Below are 19,619 nucleotides of genomic sequence, written 5' to 3' on the forward strand. Positions count from 1 at the left end.
ACCAAATACCGAATGGCTGATCTCAATATATGCAGCACAATTGATAGAGGGTCAATAATTTTAACAATTTTGGTTAAGACAACAATAGACTGCGGAGGATTTAACATCATACAAATCATTAAGAATTAAAAAAAAACATACATTTTAAATGAAAGAGCACAAATAGCAGAAACTGCTCAAGGTGATGAGCTACATTAGAGAAAAAAAACACACACAGTATTTAAACAAGCAGGTTTCCAACTTATCTATTTACAGATTTTTTTTTTTTACCTGAGGTGCAAGCATTATATACTTTCCCCCCCACCCCACCCTCAACCCAAACAATTTCTTTTCAGCAGCGCTCAAGTATGCAAAAAACTCCACTTCTTTATTTGGTCAATTCTAAAAAAAATATTATTCAGGGACAAAATAGAGATTTCCAGTCTCCATTTGTGTACAACCCAACTGTTCCAACTATAGTTTTTATTGCTATTTGGTACAAAAGTCAACAGAACAACTTTACAAAACTTTAGTGTTCCTTATGTGTTATATGTACAGTACAATCACAGCTTATTTCAGTAGCTTTCACCATTCGTTTTCTCAAAGGATGAACTAATGTAATTCCATGGAGAGTATGCATTTATATCCATCAAGACCTAAGGGAAAAGAGGTTTAAAAAGTGATTAAGAGAACTGAATGAGGTTTAGAAAATTCCTTTTTAAGAAAAGTATAATAAACAAATAAATAGAACTAAGGGGACCTAGAAATACAATGGGTTCCATTTAAGCTCAAAATTTTTCAATATAAGTATCAGAAAATTAAATAAATAATGAAGAGCTCTGCAGGAAAAGCTAATATACACCGACAGTGACTTAACCAAGATGATTTAACCAAGAATGCGAGTCCCTGTCATTACACTAAGCCACCTATATAGCAAACGGTGTGCCTGGAGCCCTGCATCGGGCAGGCATTTGAAAATCCCTCCTCTCGAGCTCAGCGAGTGGGAGAAAACACACACACACGCCCAGGCAAAGGGATCAGAAGCATAGTCAGCGTTGTGATGGGCACGTATCAGGGCCAAGGAACAAATGGGAAAATGACAAGTGAGCTGGTCCTGAAGTATCAGAGATTGCTGGGCAGAGTGGATGCAGCGGGAAGGGTGCTAAAGGAAGGGGCACCTGCAGGCAGGGACGCTCAGGGGGTCAGAGAAAGTGGTGGGCAAATGGGAGTTATCCCTTGCCGTGACAGATCAGCTGTAAGGTATGTATAGCCAGGAATCCGTTTCTAAGAACCTATTCCTTCTCATCCATACTGTTTTTATGATTTCATCTTAGTCCTGTGCTGATACCACTTTATCCACTTATATTCTGCCTCCAATAACTTGAGTGGGAAAGAGGATGTAGAAGCCGCATGAGGCTGACAGATGTCCAGGAGAGAACACCGTCTTGGCATCCATTATCTCCCTGAGCACCCCATCATCTCTGCCTCCTGAGCATCCAGCAGGCACTCAGGGAGAAGGCTGTCGGTGAGTACATGGTGATAGGTTTACAAGATAAGAATTATCTAAGAACTCAATCTGTTCTATGAGCCCCAATCTCTTCAGGCAATTTTACCAGTAAGTCCTGGTATAACCCTTCAGCAGACGTCACGCCCTCTGCCCAAACTGAGTAAACTAAATACAGCACCTACCATTGGTAAAAGACTTAAGTCTTACACTGTGGGGCACTCTACAGTTAGATGCTTGTCAAAGTGCCTTTCCACTTTCCCCCCACCCAACAGCTAAGGACTTAGAAGGGTGTTAAACAGGCGCTCAGAAATGAAGGGCTGGGGCACAGCCTTCAGTGGGGGCAGGCTCCTGCTACCCTCTGGCAAGCGGGGCTTTGGGCAAGTTGCATAACTCAGGTCTGTTTCCTTGCCTTAAGAGTGTGGGCAGAGCCACCCAACATAGTGGACGGCCAACTTTTTCTGTGAAGGGCCAAGCAGTGAATACTTCCAGCTTGGCAGGCCTGCAGCCTCTGCCACAACCACCCAGCTCTGCTTCTGCGGCACAAAAGTAATCACAGCCAATGTGCCAACATATGGGCGTGGCTGTGTTCCAGCAAAAGTTTATTTACAAAAATAGGTGGAGGGTGTACTGTGCTGCTCCCTGACCTAACTCACCCTGTTGTAAAAGGATTAAATGAGATCATGTTTATAAAACATTTTGTTCAAGGTGCAGCACAAAGTAAATGCTTATTAGTAAAATTCCAGCTATTATTACTGGTTTTACTGGTATCATCATCACAGATATCCAAAGTTCCTCAGCACCCTCACAAGTAAACCCACAAAGGAAATCAAAACTAAAATTTAAATCAATTTTACTTTATATTAAGCTAAATGGCTTGTTTTCAATTAAATAAGGTCAATACATTATATTTAGTTAAAAACATGCTCACCTTTTTCCCCAAATAAGAAATCAAGTTTTTTTGTCATTTGGTCGATAATGTGCATTCCCAATAAAATTCTCATAGTTTCTCTTCTGTAACATGCTGCTAGATAAGTGTTGATAGGACACTGGCCTTTTTCCTGATTGAAAAAAATGTAAAAGGTAGTTAAAGTTCACGCAGTTAGGCAGGTGTATATGAGTTGTTGGAGGTCGACTTTCAAAATTCCCAACACTGACATTAACAGAACATAGAAGTCACATATATGTGTCTCTAAACTTATAGGTGAAATGTTTTTAAGCAAAAAATTTGTTTGCACAGAATCTTTTTTAAGTCAATAAGGCTAAAATTATCTAGCCAACAGGAAGCTAAAAGAAAGGGGCAATATAAAATATTTTAAACTTATAGATATCATGAACCAAATCTGTGTAGAAGTGAAAAAAATTCTCATTAAAAAGAGGATCTGACTTTAACAGAGCCTTTTCTCAAGCATAAAGACAAAGTTTTAACTCATGCCCATCTGCTTTAAGCCCTGAAGGGAAAAACTGGATGCTTTTAATCAGAAGGCAGCAAAAATTAATATCTCATCATGATTTTTATAAAACTCACTGGAGTGTGTCAAAGCAATTGTTTTTTAATTTGGTACCCCTACCAGATCAATTGCCATCAGGTTACTCTTGATAGAATGTTGTCGCTGCACAGAATCCTTAATTTGAATCTTAACAAACCAAGGGGTTTCAAACGGGTTTTTTTTTTCCTCTCTTCAGGGCAGCACAAACCAGTGGAGCTCACACGTGAGGCTGGACGGCACTATGACAAATGAAATCTGCTGAGTGAGACGAGTCCCTGCGATGCTCTCATCTACCTGCTCACGTGCACAGGTACGCACCTGTCACCTTTACGAGATGGTGCATGAGGGAGCACAGGCTTTAAGAGCATTTCATGTGCAAAATAAACCACCATGGGCAGAAATGCCGAAGTAATCGACAACACTGACAATTTACTTCTGTGGGAAAATGATGTTATTTTTTAAATCCACTTACTATTTAACAAAGGCTAAGCGGGTGGTTCTTACATTTTCTGCCTCTGGTGGGTCAAGGGTCTTCGTTTGCTATTTACCGAGCACCCCCTGCCCCTGCCTGGGAGGCACTGTGCTAGGGCTGAGTGCGATTCTAAGTTACATAAGACAGGGTTTTGCTCTTAAGGAGGTCACAGTCTAGTGGGGTGGTAAGACTTGAACAGAAATCCCTCCCCATCCCAAGGCAGGCTGGAATTGTGTGTGGAGCGTAACACCGAGGGGCAAAGGAGGAAGAGACAGGACGAGGTGCTCAGAGGGGCACCTAAATGCCACCCAGGACTTCAATAGCAAAGAAAGGAATGGAAGAGACGGCTGTTTCTCAACCTTTTTTTTCTCCTTTTTATCATCACCCCTCGGCAGAGAAAAATTAAGTTAATGAGAGACAATTAAATAATAAGGAATGAAACCTTGTTGGGTAAGGGTTGCACTTTGGAGGGCTGCCAAAGCCACACCTAAGCATGTTTTTGCCCCCCAAGAACCAGCTTTAGCTCATTGAGGCCTAAGTACCAGCCAAACCCGATGGCGGCCCTCAGGCAGTACCTTCTAGCACAGAGCTGGACACCTGGCCACCAGCGGGCCCACACGACGTGTAAAGTGGCCCAGGGCCGCCAAAGGGCTTCTGAACCGCCGGCCCGTTTGGAGGGTCGACCTCGCTCGATCGCAGGAACCTCTGCTTGGGGGGCAACACTGATGGCGGCGGGCAGGCGCACTCCTGAGGTAACAGGCTCGTGATTCCTCGGACAACGTGGTACTTGGGCAGATCGTAGCCTCTTCTGTAATTGGGCCCTGGCTGGTCAACGTCCAGAGTGACCACACTCGACTTCAGTCTTTTGGGAAGCGGCTCACCAAATTCCACACCGGCTCCACTCGCGTTCCGACTGCAGAAATGGTCTCTCCCTGGAGGAACCCACAGGTTCTCATTCTTGAGAGGGTAGTCGACGGGCCCACTGACACTGCTGCTGCAGAGGGTGGGCTGAGGCACGGCTACTGAGAGAGGTTTTAATTTTGTCTCCGGTCTTTTTGTTTTATCTGGTGCGGGAGAAACACTGCTTTTAGGAAACATCTCAGATGGCTGCTGTCTGGGGGTGGCAGGCCCTTGCCCTCCGATGCTCTGTGGAGGCCGGTGGGACTTCAGGTTACTTGGGACTAAAGTGCTGGAGTCAATCCCTGAAGTTGGTGGCGCTCGGCCTGGCCCCGCGGGGCTCTGCTTCGCTTTCTCAGACGGCAGGGACTTGGACTGCGCTGGGAAAAGAGACTTGGGCTTGGGTTTGTGGAAATTAGACAGGGGAGGCACATCCTTGCCCAGTAAAGCGGGTGGGCATCCAGTACGTCGACTTCTAAGCAGAGATTTGTTCCTACAGTTTTTATGGATGTCGGGATTGTATTTGTGCTCCAGTCTCTGGTGCATCATTAGAACTTCTGGATAAAATGTCTTGAAGGTACAAAATGGGCAGGTGATACTAGGGATCAAACTTTTACTCAAAGAAATTGCTGGGCAACTGTGAAGCATGCCAAGGGATAGATTCAAAGGTTTTTCCTGGCAGTCCATGTTTGGCTTGTATTTGCAGTCTCCGGCCGGCTCTGCTTTCTTCTCCTTGTGGCTGACTTCGCTGATCTGGGTGGAGCTGCCGTCTGGAGGAGGGCGAGGAGTGGCATCCATTTCTGTTTTGCAGATGAGGTTATTTGCCTGAGGTTCGATGGTGCATCTCTTTTTCAGCACGTCCAAGTAAGCAGGGGCAGGAGTTTTGTTCAGCTTGTCAGCACTGCCGTCGGCTGCATTTCTGTGGCAGTCCTGAGTATCCCTGTGTCCTGGCGAGAGGACAGCAGTGCCCAGAACACTCTCGAAGGTGGAAGGCACCTCCCGAAGCTGCTTTGCAGGTGGACTCCCTTTGACATCTTTGGCACCCTCAAAAAATCTTTTCAAATTTTTGGTTTGCACACTCTCAGCGGTTAATAGTGCATCTTCAGTCTCCTGGCTTTTACTGTCACTCTTAACTTCAGGGGCAATGTCAATCTGCTTGTCCTTGTGATGTCTCTCCAAGTGATAGCGCAGAGATGTCTTCTGGGCTGCAGCATAGTCACAAAATTCACATTTGTATGGTTTTTCACCTAAAATGAGAAATGTCACTCTATTATAGAAGTTTATGAAGAGCATCAAAATAGATCTTTGGAAACTAGAATGTAACCTTTTATAGACAGGATAGAGGGTTCTTTCCTTCTCCCTTCCCTGCCTACTAATTTTCACATCCAGGATTTCTCCTGAGTTGTTTTATTACCCTTACTGTACTGACTATTTGACTATGTGAGTACTTGCCTTTATACAGACATAATAAAATAGCAGTGGTACTTTAAACTTATCTCATTTAATCTTCATAACAGTCCTACAGAAGCAAAGGTTATTATCCTCCTTTTGAGAAATTAGAGCACAGAAGAGGGTGATAACTTGCCCAAGGCTGCACAGCAAGTAAGTGGAAGAGATGAAATTTAAGTCCATGCAGTCTCCAAAAACCACTGTTACAGCTATTTCTACAATCTAAAGAAAAGACTATGAAATTTATTCTCATTCCCACTAAATTGTATGTGTGCGTGTATATGTATGTGTGTATATATAAGCATTAAAAAATTTTAAAATTTTAATAAATGAGTGCTGGGATATGTAGTCATAAACTAAGCAGGATACTAAAAAAAATGATAGCTGCAGTCAGCACACTACACATTTATTCTGAAGCTATTCCAGGGATCTAGCAGTAATAACAACACTTTTTAAAAATCAGACATACATGTTCAAAAGGAAATCTAAGTAGTTCTTTACCTGTATGCGTTCTGAGATGAATATTGAGGTAATAATTTGAACGGAAAAACTTTCCACAATAACTACACTCTCTTGAGGATGTAAGATGCTTTATTTTTCCTCCATCATCACTTTTATCTTCAAACAGAAACAAAAATATTTATGTAAGAAAATAGCTGAAGCACATAAGGCACATTGGCTTAAATTACATACATATTAAATATTTTTGATATAAACATTTTCTGAAAGCCTAAATAAAGAATTCTTAGTGTTGGGGTACATCCAAAAAAGCTAAAAACACACCGCCAAATGTTGTCTTGAAGTTCTATCACCATAAATACATGCATGCAATTTTTTCTTCTGGGTGTTAACACAGTTCATTATTTAAGATTTGGAACCTTGTTTGCCTTAATCCCAAGAAAGATCATTTAACATAGGGAAACACACAAACAGCATTCTGTTCTCTATACTGTCAGAAACCAGCAGCATCTGGCACACTGAAATGGGAGCACAGCCACTGGCTAGAATAACCGGCTTCTTCAGAAGAAAAGATTTAGAAAAGTGAGCCAACCAAAATCGCCAATTCTTCTCCCAACCACTGGGGGGGAGTGTTATAATTAAGTAAGTTACCACTAGAGGGTAGCAACTTCACATTTTAACAGAAAATTTAAACTTTTGGCATGGGGCAAACACCTGGGAAAATTTGTCAAAACTTAGCCTAGTTTTGGAAAGCAGACTGTGTCATCCACAAGCACTAGCATGGGCAAAGTATATCCTACAAATCAAAATCTGTCCCCAAGATGACAAGGTGGTAAACTTTAAACTTCTTTGCAGCATCATCAGGTCACTGTGTCTTAAGTGCAACAGAGTTAAAGGTTCATTTGGGACACTAACCAAATGATTTTAAGTCAAACATCAGCCCTCCAAAAGACAGACTACAATCAAAAATACCTCACCCCCAAATAAATGAATATATATATATATATATATATATATATATATATATGGTCCAGATAAACACCTCCTTATTTGCAGATCATATTGCATATATTACAATATGACAGCAACAAAGTGCTGGTCATCTGTTAACATTCACCATAATTAAACTCATTTTGCCTTTAAAAACTGTTATTTCCAATTAAAAGGCCTCTTCCCTACTCTTACTTGGCATATAGATTGCTGAGAGCGCACTAATTTACAAAAGCACCTTATAAGCAGACCTTAGTGAGCTCCCGGGTACAATGTAGACAAGATCATTTAATCTCCCCCTTATCCCTAAATTCACCTGGCAGGAAAACTGTACTGACTTATAAAACAGAGAGAACCCATCCATGATCAAAAAAGGTAATGTGAAGACTTTTAAAAACTATTTATTTTGCCCTCTGATCTTCTTAAAAGTAAATCCAGAGAAAGCCAAGTTGATAGTACAGTTTATTAAGGTACACCTACACTAGAAAACCACCAAATACGAATTCAGGAAAATGAATTCCCTAACATGAAACGCCCAGCTGACCCATCAGACCCAACTAACCAGCTTGGTTTGTGTCTTGCTGTCATTTCCTACTTCCAACTCTGTGTCAGGATTTATGGTATGTGCACCGTATGTAAAAAATAACGAAAAGTCTTTATTTTAAAACAAAAAGCACAAAATTCCACATCTACCTGGTCCCTGCTGTTTTAGCACTACCTTTGATTTTACGGCGCCATTCTTTAAAAGGATTGCAAACCGTTTACAAATAGGCTAACAGAAATTATCCTTGGGAGGAGGAAGACAAGGGTTGATGAACCAATTTTGCAAACAGAAATCAGGGCAAAGAAAGATTAAGCAACATGTAATCAGCCACAAAACAATGCAGTGGCAGAACCAGAACTAAAGGACAATCTCGGCGCTCCCATCTGTTTACTGGGTATTCTATCAACCCAAGGGCCTGGCCCAAGTTTTCCACCTGATTCTTCTGCCCACATCACTGATCAGTAGCTGGCCATTTCACTTCTTTCAAGGCTGGGACATCTCACGGGGCCCAGTTATTCCCCCACCACTGCAGGCCCCTACACAGCACAGAGCATTAAAAGGCATCACCTAGAAACCCAGAGCTCTGTTTAAAGACCTTTTTTATGATGTCATTTAAGACACCATAATGTGTTTTCTAGATTTCTGAAAACTGAAGATTTGTAATACACTAGGCACTAGGTTTCCTGTGTCCAAGGAAACTCAAAACAATCTAAATATTTGATGTGAAAACTACTGCTCTGGTATCTGCCACGTGATCAGAAAGAGAACTGGTACTGGCGTAAGGGACGGTGGAGCCCAGTACACTGCCTGGTGAAGTCCAGCTTCGCTCTTACATGCAGAGTCTCAGAAGATTTCAAACACCCAGTCAAATTACACTAAAAAGAGAACAAAGGGGCCGTATTCTTTTAACAGAGACCCCTTGTAAATGATGTTTCTCTAAAACTAATTCAAGTTCTCAAAATTCATCTATGATTATGTCCTACACATCTATGATTTTAAGCTGTTTTTAAGCAGCCAAATCCTTTATTCAAAACAGTATTAAAATGATGAGAAGCAATATATGGAACAGAAATTAAAGTGGGGCTGCCCTGGATGAAGAGAAGATGGACAAGGCTCAAACCACAGATGTAATCCTTTGCCCTCAATAATCCCAGTGGGTTCAGGAAATACAACAATATGTGAACAAGCCTTCAAAGATAGCTTGTTTCTTATAAATGCTGTTAGTACATTGGAAATTTTACTGAGCAAATGAGATGGTTTTAAAAAAACATCTCTAGTGTATTAACACTCCTTGTTTTTAACAAATTGTTTTGGTGATGATGGATGAGAGACTCTCCAGCACCAAATGGCTTCTCTAACAATATTCTTGCTCTGGTTGATAACGAGTCCCAACACCTTTTGTGATCACTAGAAATCCATTTGGAATAAATGAATGAGAATGGGCCTTGAGAGAAGGAAAGTGTATTGTATAAAAGGATAACTTGATCTTATAGATAAGATCAGGAATGCTGGAAAAACTTGAGTCAAGGACAGGGTCTCTCAACCTCAACACTCTTGACATTTGGGCTCTACAACTCTGTCAGGGGGACAGTCCTGGGCATCATAGGATGGTTAGTACCATCCCTGGCCTGGACCCACTCGATACCAGTAGCGCCCCAGGTAGAATCCCCAAACTGTAACAATCAAAAATGTCTCCAAACACTGACTCATGTCCCCTGGGGAGCAGAATCGCCCCAGCTGAGAAGCACCACTCTAGGCTGATGCAAAAGTATACTGTGTGTCCTTTGTTAGAAAAATGTAAAATCATAGAATTTTCAGAAGAAGAAACCTTGACAGGACTTTTTTTCAACCCAATTATTACAGAAATGAGAAAACTAAGGGAGAGGTTAAGTGACTTACCAGGGTCTTACCAAAAAGAGCTTGGACCGGAACCCAGCTCTCCAAACTCCCACTACTTGCCAGTGTTGTTTGGGGTGAGAACAGAGGGAGAAACAGCGTGCAGTGGTGCAGCTTACCCAGATTGAGGCCTTCAGGAAGCCCATCCTCAGATCCATCTTCAGAACCACCTTCTCCTCGATCAGGAGCTCCACTTTCATCCAGGGTGGTGGTGAGGTCTGGAGAGCAGGTCCTAGGCTGCCTTCCATCCACCGACATTGTTGGCGATTCAGTATCCATCCTCCTGTCCTTCTTGTGTACCCTTGAGTGCAAGACCAGCTGGTGGTAGGTTCTGAAAGCTTTGCCACATTCAGAGCAATGTGTCGGCTTCTCTTTGCTACTGGATGATTTGGGATCTGCATCCACAGAAGGCACTTCACCATTGGCATGTCGAGGCTTCTCCTTATCGTGTGAGAGGCCTGCACAATTGCTTCTATTTGTTTTGGACTTTCCAGAACCTTCAGAATGGCTTTTATTCGCGCTCCAAATTTCTCCAAGTTCTTCTTTATCTGAACACGAATCATCGTTGTCAGTACTTCCTTCATGCCCTGGTTCCTTGACTTCTCCTCGGCCAATGGCAACTTTTCCTTTGGTAGCCAACTGCCAAGCCTGATAGGTGATGAATGGATCAAGCTGAGGTATCCATTTTGCCGGCTTCTTATCATTTTCAGGGTGAGATTTTGGTCTTAAGTTTAAAAACTGCAAGAACTCTTCCTTCGTTGATGGTGCTCCCTCTTGAGAGTCTGTGTGTGTACTGCTGGGAGCGGAAACAGTTTCTTTGGCATGCATCTTACTGTGCTCAATGAGACCTTCTTTATCTAGATATACAAAGCCACAAACCATGCAGGTTTTGTAAGGACATGAGATGCTTTCAGCTGCATGCTCCTGGACAACCTCGTTGATTGTTACTGGACTTTCCAAGCCCTGCTGTAGTTTGTTTCTAGCCCCAGATTTGCCAGTATGTGTCCGCATGTGATTTTTAAGAAACCAGGGCTCTTTGAATCTTCTTCCGCAAACACTACATCCATAAGTGAAAGAGTCCTTATGTTTCTTCATGTGGATCTCAACATCGAAAGCTACTCTAAATGTCTGCCCACATACTTCACAGCTAAAGTCTTCATTTTCTTTGCAATTCTTCTCCTTCAGAGGTTCTGTTCTCACTTGACTTTTATCAAGAGGACTAAGATATTCCGCTTCAACACGCAAAACTGCTGGTTCACAAAGTATAGGCCGATGTTGCATTAAGACATGTTTATTAAGATCTTCCGAATGTGTGAAAGTCTGATTGCAAAACATGCAGTCCAAAGGCATATACCCTTCTACTATTTGGATTATGTTTTTCTCTTGCGTAGCTCTGAAAGGAACAGTGGCCGTCCCCTTTATTGACATGACATCATCCACCTCCATCTGGGTTCCAAGTGAATTGCCAATAACTTCTGGTCCATCCATATACACTAAGAGGGATTGAGTTGGCATGCTGCCTGTCACTTTAGGATTGTATATAAAATAAAAATCTCAAAGTTTTGCTGGGGAATTTCTGGAGTTGGAATAAGGCCACTTGTTAGACTTGTCACTTACACCTCCAGCAGCCCTGGGCTTCAAACCTAGGGCAAATATTTATTATAGAAGTTCAAATGAAAGTGGATATTCCTCTAACTTCTTTCTTGGCTTCAGAAGTTTTAGGAAACTCAGTGAGAGACTGTCACTGGTTCTTTCACACAAAAGGCATACAGACTCGCCAATGCTTTGTTTCAAGTATGAATCAGCACAAAGCATTAGTTCTCTTTGTCTCCAATGAATATGAGTGACTCAGTTGAGCAAGAAGTCAATCCCGGCAACCTTGAGACAAGGGATTTCCAAACCCTAGAGGAAAAAAAAGAAACATTAGCTACATTTTTATCTCAAAGGAGAGATAAAAAAGGTCTTTTCCATGTAACAGAGGAGATATCTAATTTAACTGCTTCACTGTTAACATACATTGCACCCTGCTAAATATGTCTGCTAATTAAATCATTCCTTCCATCCAATCTGTACACTTACTAAATCACCAGCATTTCATTCCATTAAGAACTTAAGACATGGTGTTTTATTAATTTAAATATAAGATGTAAACTTTCAAAACAGAAATGTTAAATTCAGTTGACTATGTTTTAATGGACACTAAAACACATATGAACAGCCTCCACAAATCCGGGGACTAAATGAATTGTTAAAAATAAAGACGACAAAATTAAAGCACTTTAAGTACAATTTTAAAAGCCAGAGCTTCAAATTGTTTTCTATATAAACAAACATACATACAGATGCTGAAGGGACACTCGATGATTACACCTACATGATCAACAATGTTAAGCACAAAAAAAACAGGAAGTTTTCCTAAAATTCTCATTCAAGAAATACAGAGCACTGCAGAATGGTGGCGCTCCATGGCCAAGGTGACCGTGACACGTGACACATTCTCTGTCACCAGATATTCTAAACCTCATCCTACTGTTCAAATCCCAGTTTGCTTTTAACAACTTCCTACCTTCCACAAGTATCCTGGCAGAATTTCCTTATCCAAGACAATCAATAAGGAATCATATACATAAAGCAACTTTGTGAACATCCACATTTAAAATAAAATCCTCAACAAGGCTATATCAACATGGCTTGGTCTTTAATCAGAAAATGAATCCTTTTATTTCTATATCTCCTCTTTCATGTTATTATGCTTTGGCCAGGTGAAAAAGGGATTACTTTTCTTAGTTCTGAAGGTTCTGATTTAGAAGCTTTTCTCTCACAAGCTGGAAAGGTCTTCTCCGTGTAGAAGAGAAATCTAATCCAATTGTTTCACTGTTAAAACATACTGCACTCTAATTTTCCATCTTGAAGAAGTGAACTCTAGAGCTAATATCCTACACCTTTATGACAAGCATAGAACTGTTTTTAAAAGTCCCAACCACATTAAATTGATGTATTCTATCCAAGAAAACAAAAAGGCATGCAAACTACTCCCTTCGGTCAATGTTTAAAAAAAAACTACTTTCCTTCTCTTCACTTCCTCAAAGAACAAGGGTTTGTAGGCGCAGAGAAGAGGAAACATTTCTTCCCCTTCTTCACACTAAAAAAACAAATTTCTCATGCTCCTTGTTATCTTTAGTTTTGAATAAACTAGATCTTTGACATCAAGCTATTCGATTAGGACTGCAGATTAAAGATTCCAGTAGAGAAAATGTACTGAAGTGTTTATCTTAATTTCTCAGTCTTTCCTTTGTTGCAATCACAATGGAGGATAAACACATGGGCTGGTAACCAGCTGTGATGCACTCTCATAGAACACTCCAGAAACCCGAGTTCTAGTCCTGGCTCAGTCACAACACAACCTTAAAGTCGTCACCGCCATGGACCTCATCTTTCTGATGTTCATTTAATGCAGATGGTTAAACTATAAGATGGCCCTTCCAATTCCAAAGTTCCTTGTTTCTGGAAGTAGATCTACATTTATGGATGGACACATTCAAAAGATTTTCAATGACTTCACTAATCAGGTGTATGACTGATAATTTAGGTTTCTATGTAATCATTTACTCACTCAACAAATATTTACTGAATGCCAGTGTGCCAGGCAGCATTTTAACTTTAGAATTAGCAGCATGTATTTCAGAAAAGCAGTTAGCAAACTCTGATGACACTGTACTCACTGGCCAGCAGCTAAATGAGACCCAATCCAGTGAGTTCTACAAAAAGCTACATGTACTATTTCAATGTGACTAAAGACCACCCTTTATTCTACGGGCCCTTCCTACTTTTTGGTGCTAAAAGACCCTTTAAAAAAAAATCTGGGAACCTCATTTTCTATAGCTACCCTTTCCACAAAAGGAACCAACCTTCCAACACTCTCAAATCCAATCTCTGTTAGAAATATGTGGGTACATCATTACTACTTCCCACCCAGGGTAGCAGCATAATTTAGTTACCGGAAATGTTGAGACATCTGTCTTAGAAAGATGGTTGGTTACAATTTTACTACCTGAAATTTTCAAATATTGGGGTATGGTAAGTCACCACTGTCTTCTAACTCAAGACCCTCTAAGATTCTTTCCCACTGGGCCTCTTTTACCATCATCTTTCTCTCCAGTAAATTCCGGCTCCCCAGTTCCCAGAGGGTCTGGCAGCCTGAAAAGACTCCTTGGACTGCGACCGCCTTCCATCTTCATGTCTCCTGACTTATTCCCTATCCCACGTAAAGCTGAAGCACCTTCTCCGGGGAAGCTTCCCAGACAGATCCCGATAGCCACTGACTGTGCCCAGCTATCCTGAGTACCAGCTGCCCTAGAGGTGAAGCCAACCTTACAGCCTTCGCCAGCCCCAGCCTGCCCCCAAAAGGCACAGAGTAAAGTCTGAGTTTTCAGCACAGGGCCCCCTCCTCATCAGAGGCTGCTTCCTGACTACTGTTTGCTGTGAAATTCCGGCCATATAAAGTCATATTGTTTACTTGGTTCTTTGCAACTGTCTTTCTCCACCACCCCTTTAAAGTAAGATCCTTTAAGAGCAGAGATCTCGTTGGCATTGTTCCTGGCTGCCCCACCCCCCACCCCCCGCCGCCGCGCAGCGCCTAGAACAGGGTACCCAGCAAGGGTCAGGCCTTCAAAAACCACCTGGGGAATAAAGGAACAAACGCCACATACTTAGCACAGGGGAAAAGTCAGTACACACATCTCTGGCCATGGGTGGCAACCCTAAGTGATCTGACATTAAAATTAACTTGAAATGTTCACCAAAACTTCTATATGGCTACTGTCTAATTATCATTCCTGCAATTTCAAGAGTGCAATTTAAAAAATGAATCGTGTAATCATCCATAAAGTTGACCATCAGAAGCCAAACTGCATCCCTCAGATTTATACACCCTCTCCTTACTGACCCCCCATCACCAAACAGAAATGCTGGGTGCCCTAGGGAAATCTGGCAGCAAATGCCCTGAGCTCAACTTAGAAACTATAATGTAGGTAGAGAAAACACTACCTTGGCATAGAAGTGATAACTAATCCTTTAAACCAAATCTATAACACTTAAAACCAATTTGCTTAGCAAAACTCTAGAACGTGGTTATAACATGCAAACAGCCTTCCCAGAGTCCATCTTTCTGTAAGTACAGCACACAGACGCCAACTGTAAACTGATGGTGCTGCTGAGAGATAAAGTAAATTGTCTTTCTTGACAAAGAACTGGAGGCGAAAAAGAGATTATAATCCAATGCTATACTCTAAAGGCATCTGGTCTGCAGGAAAGTGAACATTCTGAACACAACTGACTAAGCATATTGAGAGGTACTTCCCGAAAATGTTTTTCAACATTAAAAAAAAAAAATTAAAACTTTTTCTTAGGTAAATGACAATACTTAGCTCTTTCAGCCAATGTTTGTATACTATAACCTTACAATCTTAAGAGAATAATAGGGTTTCATTTATATTGTGACCACTTTAGTAAGGTATTTTTTTTAATTGACCATAATTGAAATCCAGTAGAAAGCATATTGCTATAACTGCTGCAAAATCAGTCTGATGTTCCTTCTTCAAGCCACTTCTTTTGTTTATTTTATTTTTTTAAGTGGACGTTGATTTGTGACTAAAGCTACTGTGAATTTTACCTATAGATCTTGAAATTAGCAAATACTGCGCATTAGACAACGCTTAATGAAAAGCACAGTAATTTGAGCAAGTAAGGTGACGACTGCCACTTACTGCATTGCAAGTACTGTTCTTTATACAGAAATGTGCTCAAACTGTTAACCTTCCCAGATAGCACAGCTCCTCCTATCAGCTTATCTTACATTTCTTGATATGGAACATTTATCTACTATGGTATGGAGCAATAAGGTATTTTCGAAAACACATAAAAGTTCTATTTATAGACAATCTGCAGCATTCCTGCAAATCTACTTTTTCCCAAGTTCACAGTGCCCAAATTATTGACTACCAAATGATCATTGAAACATTCACCCTAAACAAAACCCAAACAAAACTGCTCTCCTTTGGCCAATTCATTTGTAGTTCTTAAAACTACAAATGAACACCAAGACCTGGTAGGAAACATATAGTTTTTCTACAAACTATCCCCATGTATTTTACACATATTTTTTCTGAATCTGGCAAATGATTCATAACAATCAACAGTGACAATCAAAACCTGCAACTTTAAATCCTTCAACACTGTTTCAAGGAAATCACCAAGGTCACAACCCATGAGCTGAACGGTCACTCCAACTTGCCTAATTTAGTTGTGGGAAAAATGCTTAAAAGTTAAGTGAATAAAAAATATTAAAATATTCAAAATGTATGTCCAACATTACAACCTACACTAGCAGACTTTTCAAAGGCAAAACTTTGGAAGACCCTATAGGAAACAGACTCATTTTCCAGAAATTGTATACAAATGCAACAGGGTTAAACAAAATTAGAGACCAAAGCACTATGAAAGTATAATCACATATTAGCATATGAGTGCCATAATTACAAACTGCCTAATTCAATCCAAATCAGTTAAGGTCAGTTAAAGGATGTAACCTTAAATATGAACTAAAAGCACCACGAATTACTTTTAGTTTCAATATTATTGATATTAATAGGTACTATCATAATGTAAATTGACTTTTTACTTGACTGTATCTTGACCTACAAAGAGAACTATCATATGAGGGGCAGGAATAAAGAAAAAAAGTTTAAGCAAGATGAAGCTGCGCTACAAGAGTTTCTGCTCTCACCACTACTTAACCAGTACAACCTTAAATACTCTGAAAAGATTTTAGACAGGATGAACTGCACCAAAAAAAAAAGATTTCAGTCAAATTTAAAAATAAACTTTTATCTTCATTTGTGCTCTTTTAACTCTCTACAAAGAAAACACTGAGCATATACATAGACACACAAATAACTATATATTTTTAACTATAACTACATGTGTGTATGTATATATGCAAGTAAATATGCCCACTGAAACAAGTATTCTCCTAATATTGTTCAAGAACAAAACTATCTGGCCTCTATTTCCAATCCATACAACTGCATTTGGGCTTCTAGACACACTAGAAGCTACTGAATAGCAAAACACAAAACACTCCAGGAGCCCATTAAAAAACATCTGGCTCCGGGTGGCTCTTCGGTATGAAACAGAGCAACGTCCAAGTCTGAAAGTAACTTTGGGAAAGCTTAAGACCAAAGAAATTAAACTAATTCTCTCATTCAAGTTACTCAGCTGTCATTTCAGGTTTAGTAATTTTATTTCTCAACTTTATCATAAAATTACCAAACTGGCCCCAAATTTCCAGTAACTCAGTTATGTTGTTACCCTGGGCAGGAAGTAATGGGGATGTTTAGAACAGTCAGTCAACAAATGTTCAAATGTGAAGTTCTTTAAAAACCATCCCAGTATTAGGCATTAAAGGACAATTTGCAGTGGCAGCTGGCAAACCTCCCCTCTGTTTAATTGGAAGATAGGTTTGTATAGGAACTGAGCTTGCTCATCATGAGGTGTGGATTTTAGGAAAGAACCCCACTCCCCTAATGTCAGATTTCTATCTGTGCTGTTATCTAAATTCAAAAACCTTCGTTCCACATACCACTGTGAATCTGTCTAAATATATTACTGGCTGGAGAAAAATAATCCAGATCCTCCTATTCCCAAAAGCCAGCAATTCAGAACATGTTTTATGCTGTCCCCCAAATGAGGCCATTGAGTTATATTCAATTATCAAACTACCCTCACCCGAATTTAAGAAACTTCCTGCTGTCTTTGGGTAAGACATTCTTTCTTCCTTGTTCATATAAACTAGTTGGCACCCCTCCCCCCCAAAATCTGGGGATGAGGGGAACAAATCAAGACTTCTTCATTGTCTCCTGGACTTAATTTACATGCTTATCACTAAACTCTTTATGGTTTACAATATTCTTTTCATCACAGTTCTATAGCTGTTCTGTAAATACCTCCAGGCTTGTTGTTTTTTAAAAATGCCTCAGCAATTTCAAAACTATTCTACGTATTCCAGTCGTAGGAATTTAACTTAAAATCTCATTACATTTATTTTATTCCAATTGTAATACTCATGAGTTTATACAACTGAGTGCCTCACCTTTTTCATTCCTGCTGTATAATTCTAAAGCTTGAAAACACAGTTGCTTTTACATCTGTTTATCCATTACACAGGTAAAAATAAACTTTTCAGTGACTTAAAAAAAAAAAACCCCACACAGCCAATTGTTCAGTACTTAGCTTGTAACTTTACAATTCATTTGTTAAACATACTGCTATGGGATTAAGCTGAAAGTGGGAAATTAGGAATGAGCCATTTAAGACAAGTGATATCCAGCAAAACCTCAAAAACCGTAACATACAGGCAGGACACACTGGTGTTCCCATACATGAGATGAAACAATCAGAAGCTTTTTTGAGCAAATGGAAACAAAGCTTCACATAGAACTTTTTATAAGCTCCAATCACCTACTTTCAGACAAAAGTCAGATAAAAGTAGATCCTTTTTAAAGTAGTATATCTTATGCAGTCAAGGGCCATTAAAACTACTCTAAAGGTCTTATCATCCAATATCATGTTGGTGATAACTGTGAGAAAAGAGTGTAATTTTATAAAGTGGGTAAACAGCACATCTTTTGGGACCCCTGAGGCTCTAATCAAGCATCCCAGAATTAAAGAGTGTTCCTGGGCTGTGTAATGGCAACCCTGCTGTGACAATAACATACCATTTTATAATACATGTTGTTAAAAGAGAGAGAAGTGATTAGGATTTATCTGAAATGAGGAGACAGAGGGACTTAGTCACTGCCAGGCCATTATATTCCTTAATTATTCCATCAGTTTGAAAGTGACTTGATGATTAAGACTTATTTTCAGATTCCTCCAAAAACATCCACTGGAAGGGAACCTGGAGCTCCTACTCCTCAAGTTCCTTCTACCAAAAACGGAGGATTACAAAGGAACTGCAAATCCACCTCCACCTTGAAAGTAAAGACAAAGCTAAAATCGTCACTCCTACCTCTTCCTCCTCTACTATCGGGATATCTATACAGATTTTTCAGGGTGAAGGCGAAAAAATTATTTTCCACAAATTTTATCTAGGTGGTGATTTAGTTCCTTTTTTTGAGCAAGAAGTGAAAGGGAATAATAGGAACCCAAGGCAAGTAAGTGATAAACTTCGATCTCACGAGTTATTAAAACACAAGGCAAAAGGTCAAACTGCAAAGTGTTAGGAAGGTGTTGTGAAGATAAAAGGATTAAAAGCAGTTGAACACTGAAGAAAAGTGTGTCCTTCACTTGTAAAAGTCATAATCTTTTCCTCTACTTCCTCCTCCTGTATGCAAATAAATGTGCAATTCTAAAGTGGCCTTCCTCTTCATTCGAAATAATTGAAACTCCAAACAACCAGATTATTAATCCTCCTGGAGCAAGCAATTCAAATCATAAATTTCTTGTAACTATGGACAACTGAATTTTAAAACAAAAAGTCACTACCTCTTGAATTTCATACTTACATAACTGATTACAATTGGCAGCAATTTGGGGGAGGGGGAGGTGACTTGGACAAAAACACCAGGATTAAAAAAAAAATACACTTCTACAACAAAGTAGTCTTTGGAACACTGAACAAAACAGTATCTAAAATAATCACGACTTCTCAGAAGGGAAAAGTCATCTACCATTAAGGACACACCTTAAAAGTTCTTAGCACACATTAACTAAGCAAGCACAAAGTAGTGGTTTGACTGTTGGATTTTTCAGACAAAAAGCAACTAGTAGGTTATTACCCTGCACTCGAGCTTTCAGATACAGAAAAGCTGTTTAGAAGTCTAGATCTTTTACTAATTCCCAAAGTATTATAAAATTAAGCATTGTTCGGTATCAACCAAG

At 40.1% G+C, this 19,619-nt stretch overlaps 1 protein-coding gene across 5 annotated transcripts in view; it reads right to left on the reverse strand.

Moving 5' to 3' along the window:
- Positions 1 to 314: 314 nt before the first annotated feature.
- Positions 315 to 19,619, reverse strand: part of ZNF217 (zinc finger protein 217) — a 36,596-nt gene continuing 17,291 nt past the window's right edge. For 3 of the 5 annotated variants that reach the window (XM_037811403.1, XM_037811404.1, XM_037811402.1), the window contains exons 2-6: positions 9,800 to 11,582; positions 6,293 to 6,409; positions 4,021 to 5,589; positions 2,415 to 2,544; positions 315 to 635 (exon numbers count right to left, since the gene is read on the reverse strand). In XM_037811403.1, the coding sequence (XP_037667331.1) occupies positions 2,435 to 2,544; positions 4,021 to 5,589; positions 6,293 to 6,409; positions 9,800 to 11,195 (3,192 nt within the window). In that variant the 5' untranslated portion in view covers positions 11,196 to 11,582 and the 3' untranslated portion in view covers positions 315 to 635; positions 2,415 to 2,434. Of the gene's footprint in view, positions 636 to 2,414; positions 2,545 to 4,020; positions 5,590 to 6,292; positions 6,410 to 9,799; positions 11,583 to 13,678; positions 14,225 to 19,619 lie in introns of those variants that run through there. The other 2 variants (XM_037811405.1, XM_037811406.1) reach the window with 2 other exon arrangements.

The sequence above is a fragment of the Choloepus didactylus genome, chromosome 19 (assembly GCF_015220235.1).
Source record: "Choloepus didactylus isolate mChoDid1 chromosome 19, mChoDid1.pri, whole genome shotgun sequence".
In the NCBI taxonomy this organism is placed as follows: domain Eukaryota; kingdom Metazoa; phylum Chordata; class Mammalia; order Pilosa; family Megalonychidae; genus Choloepus; species Choloepus didactylus.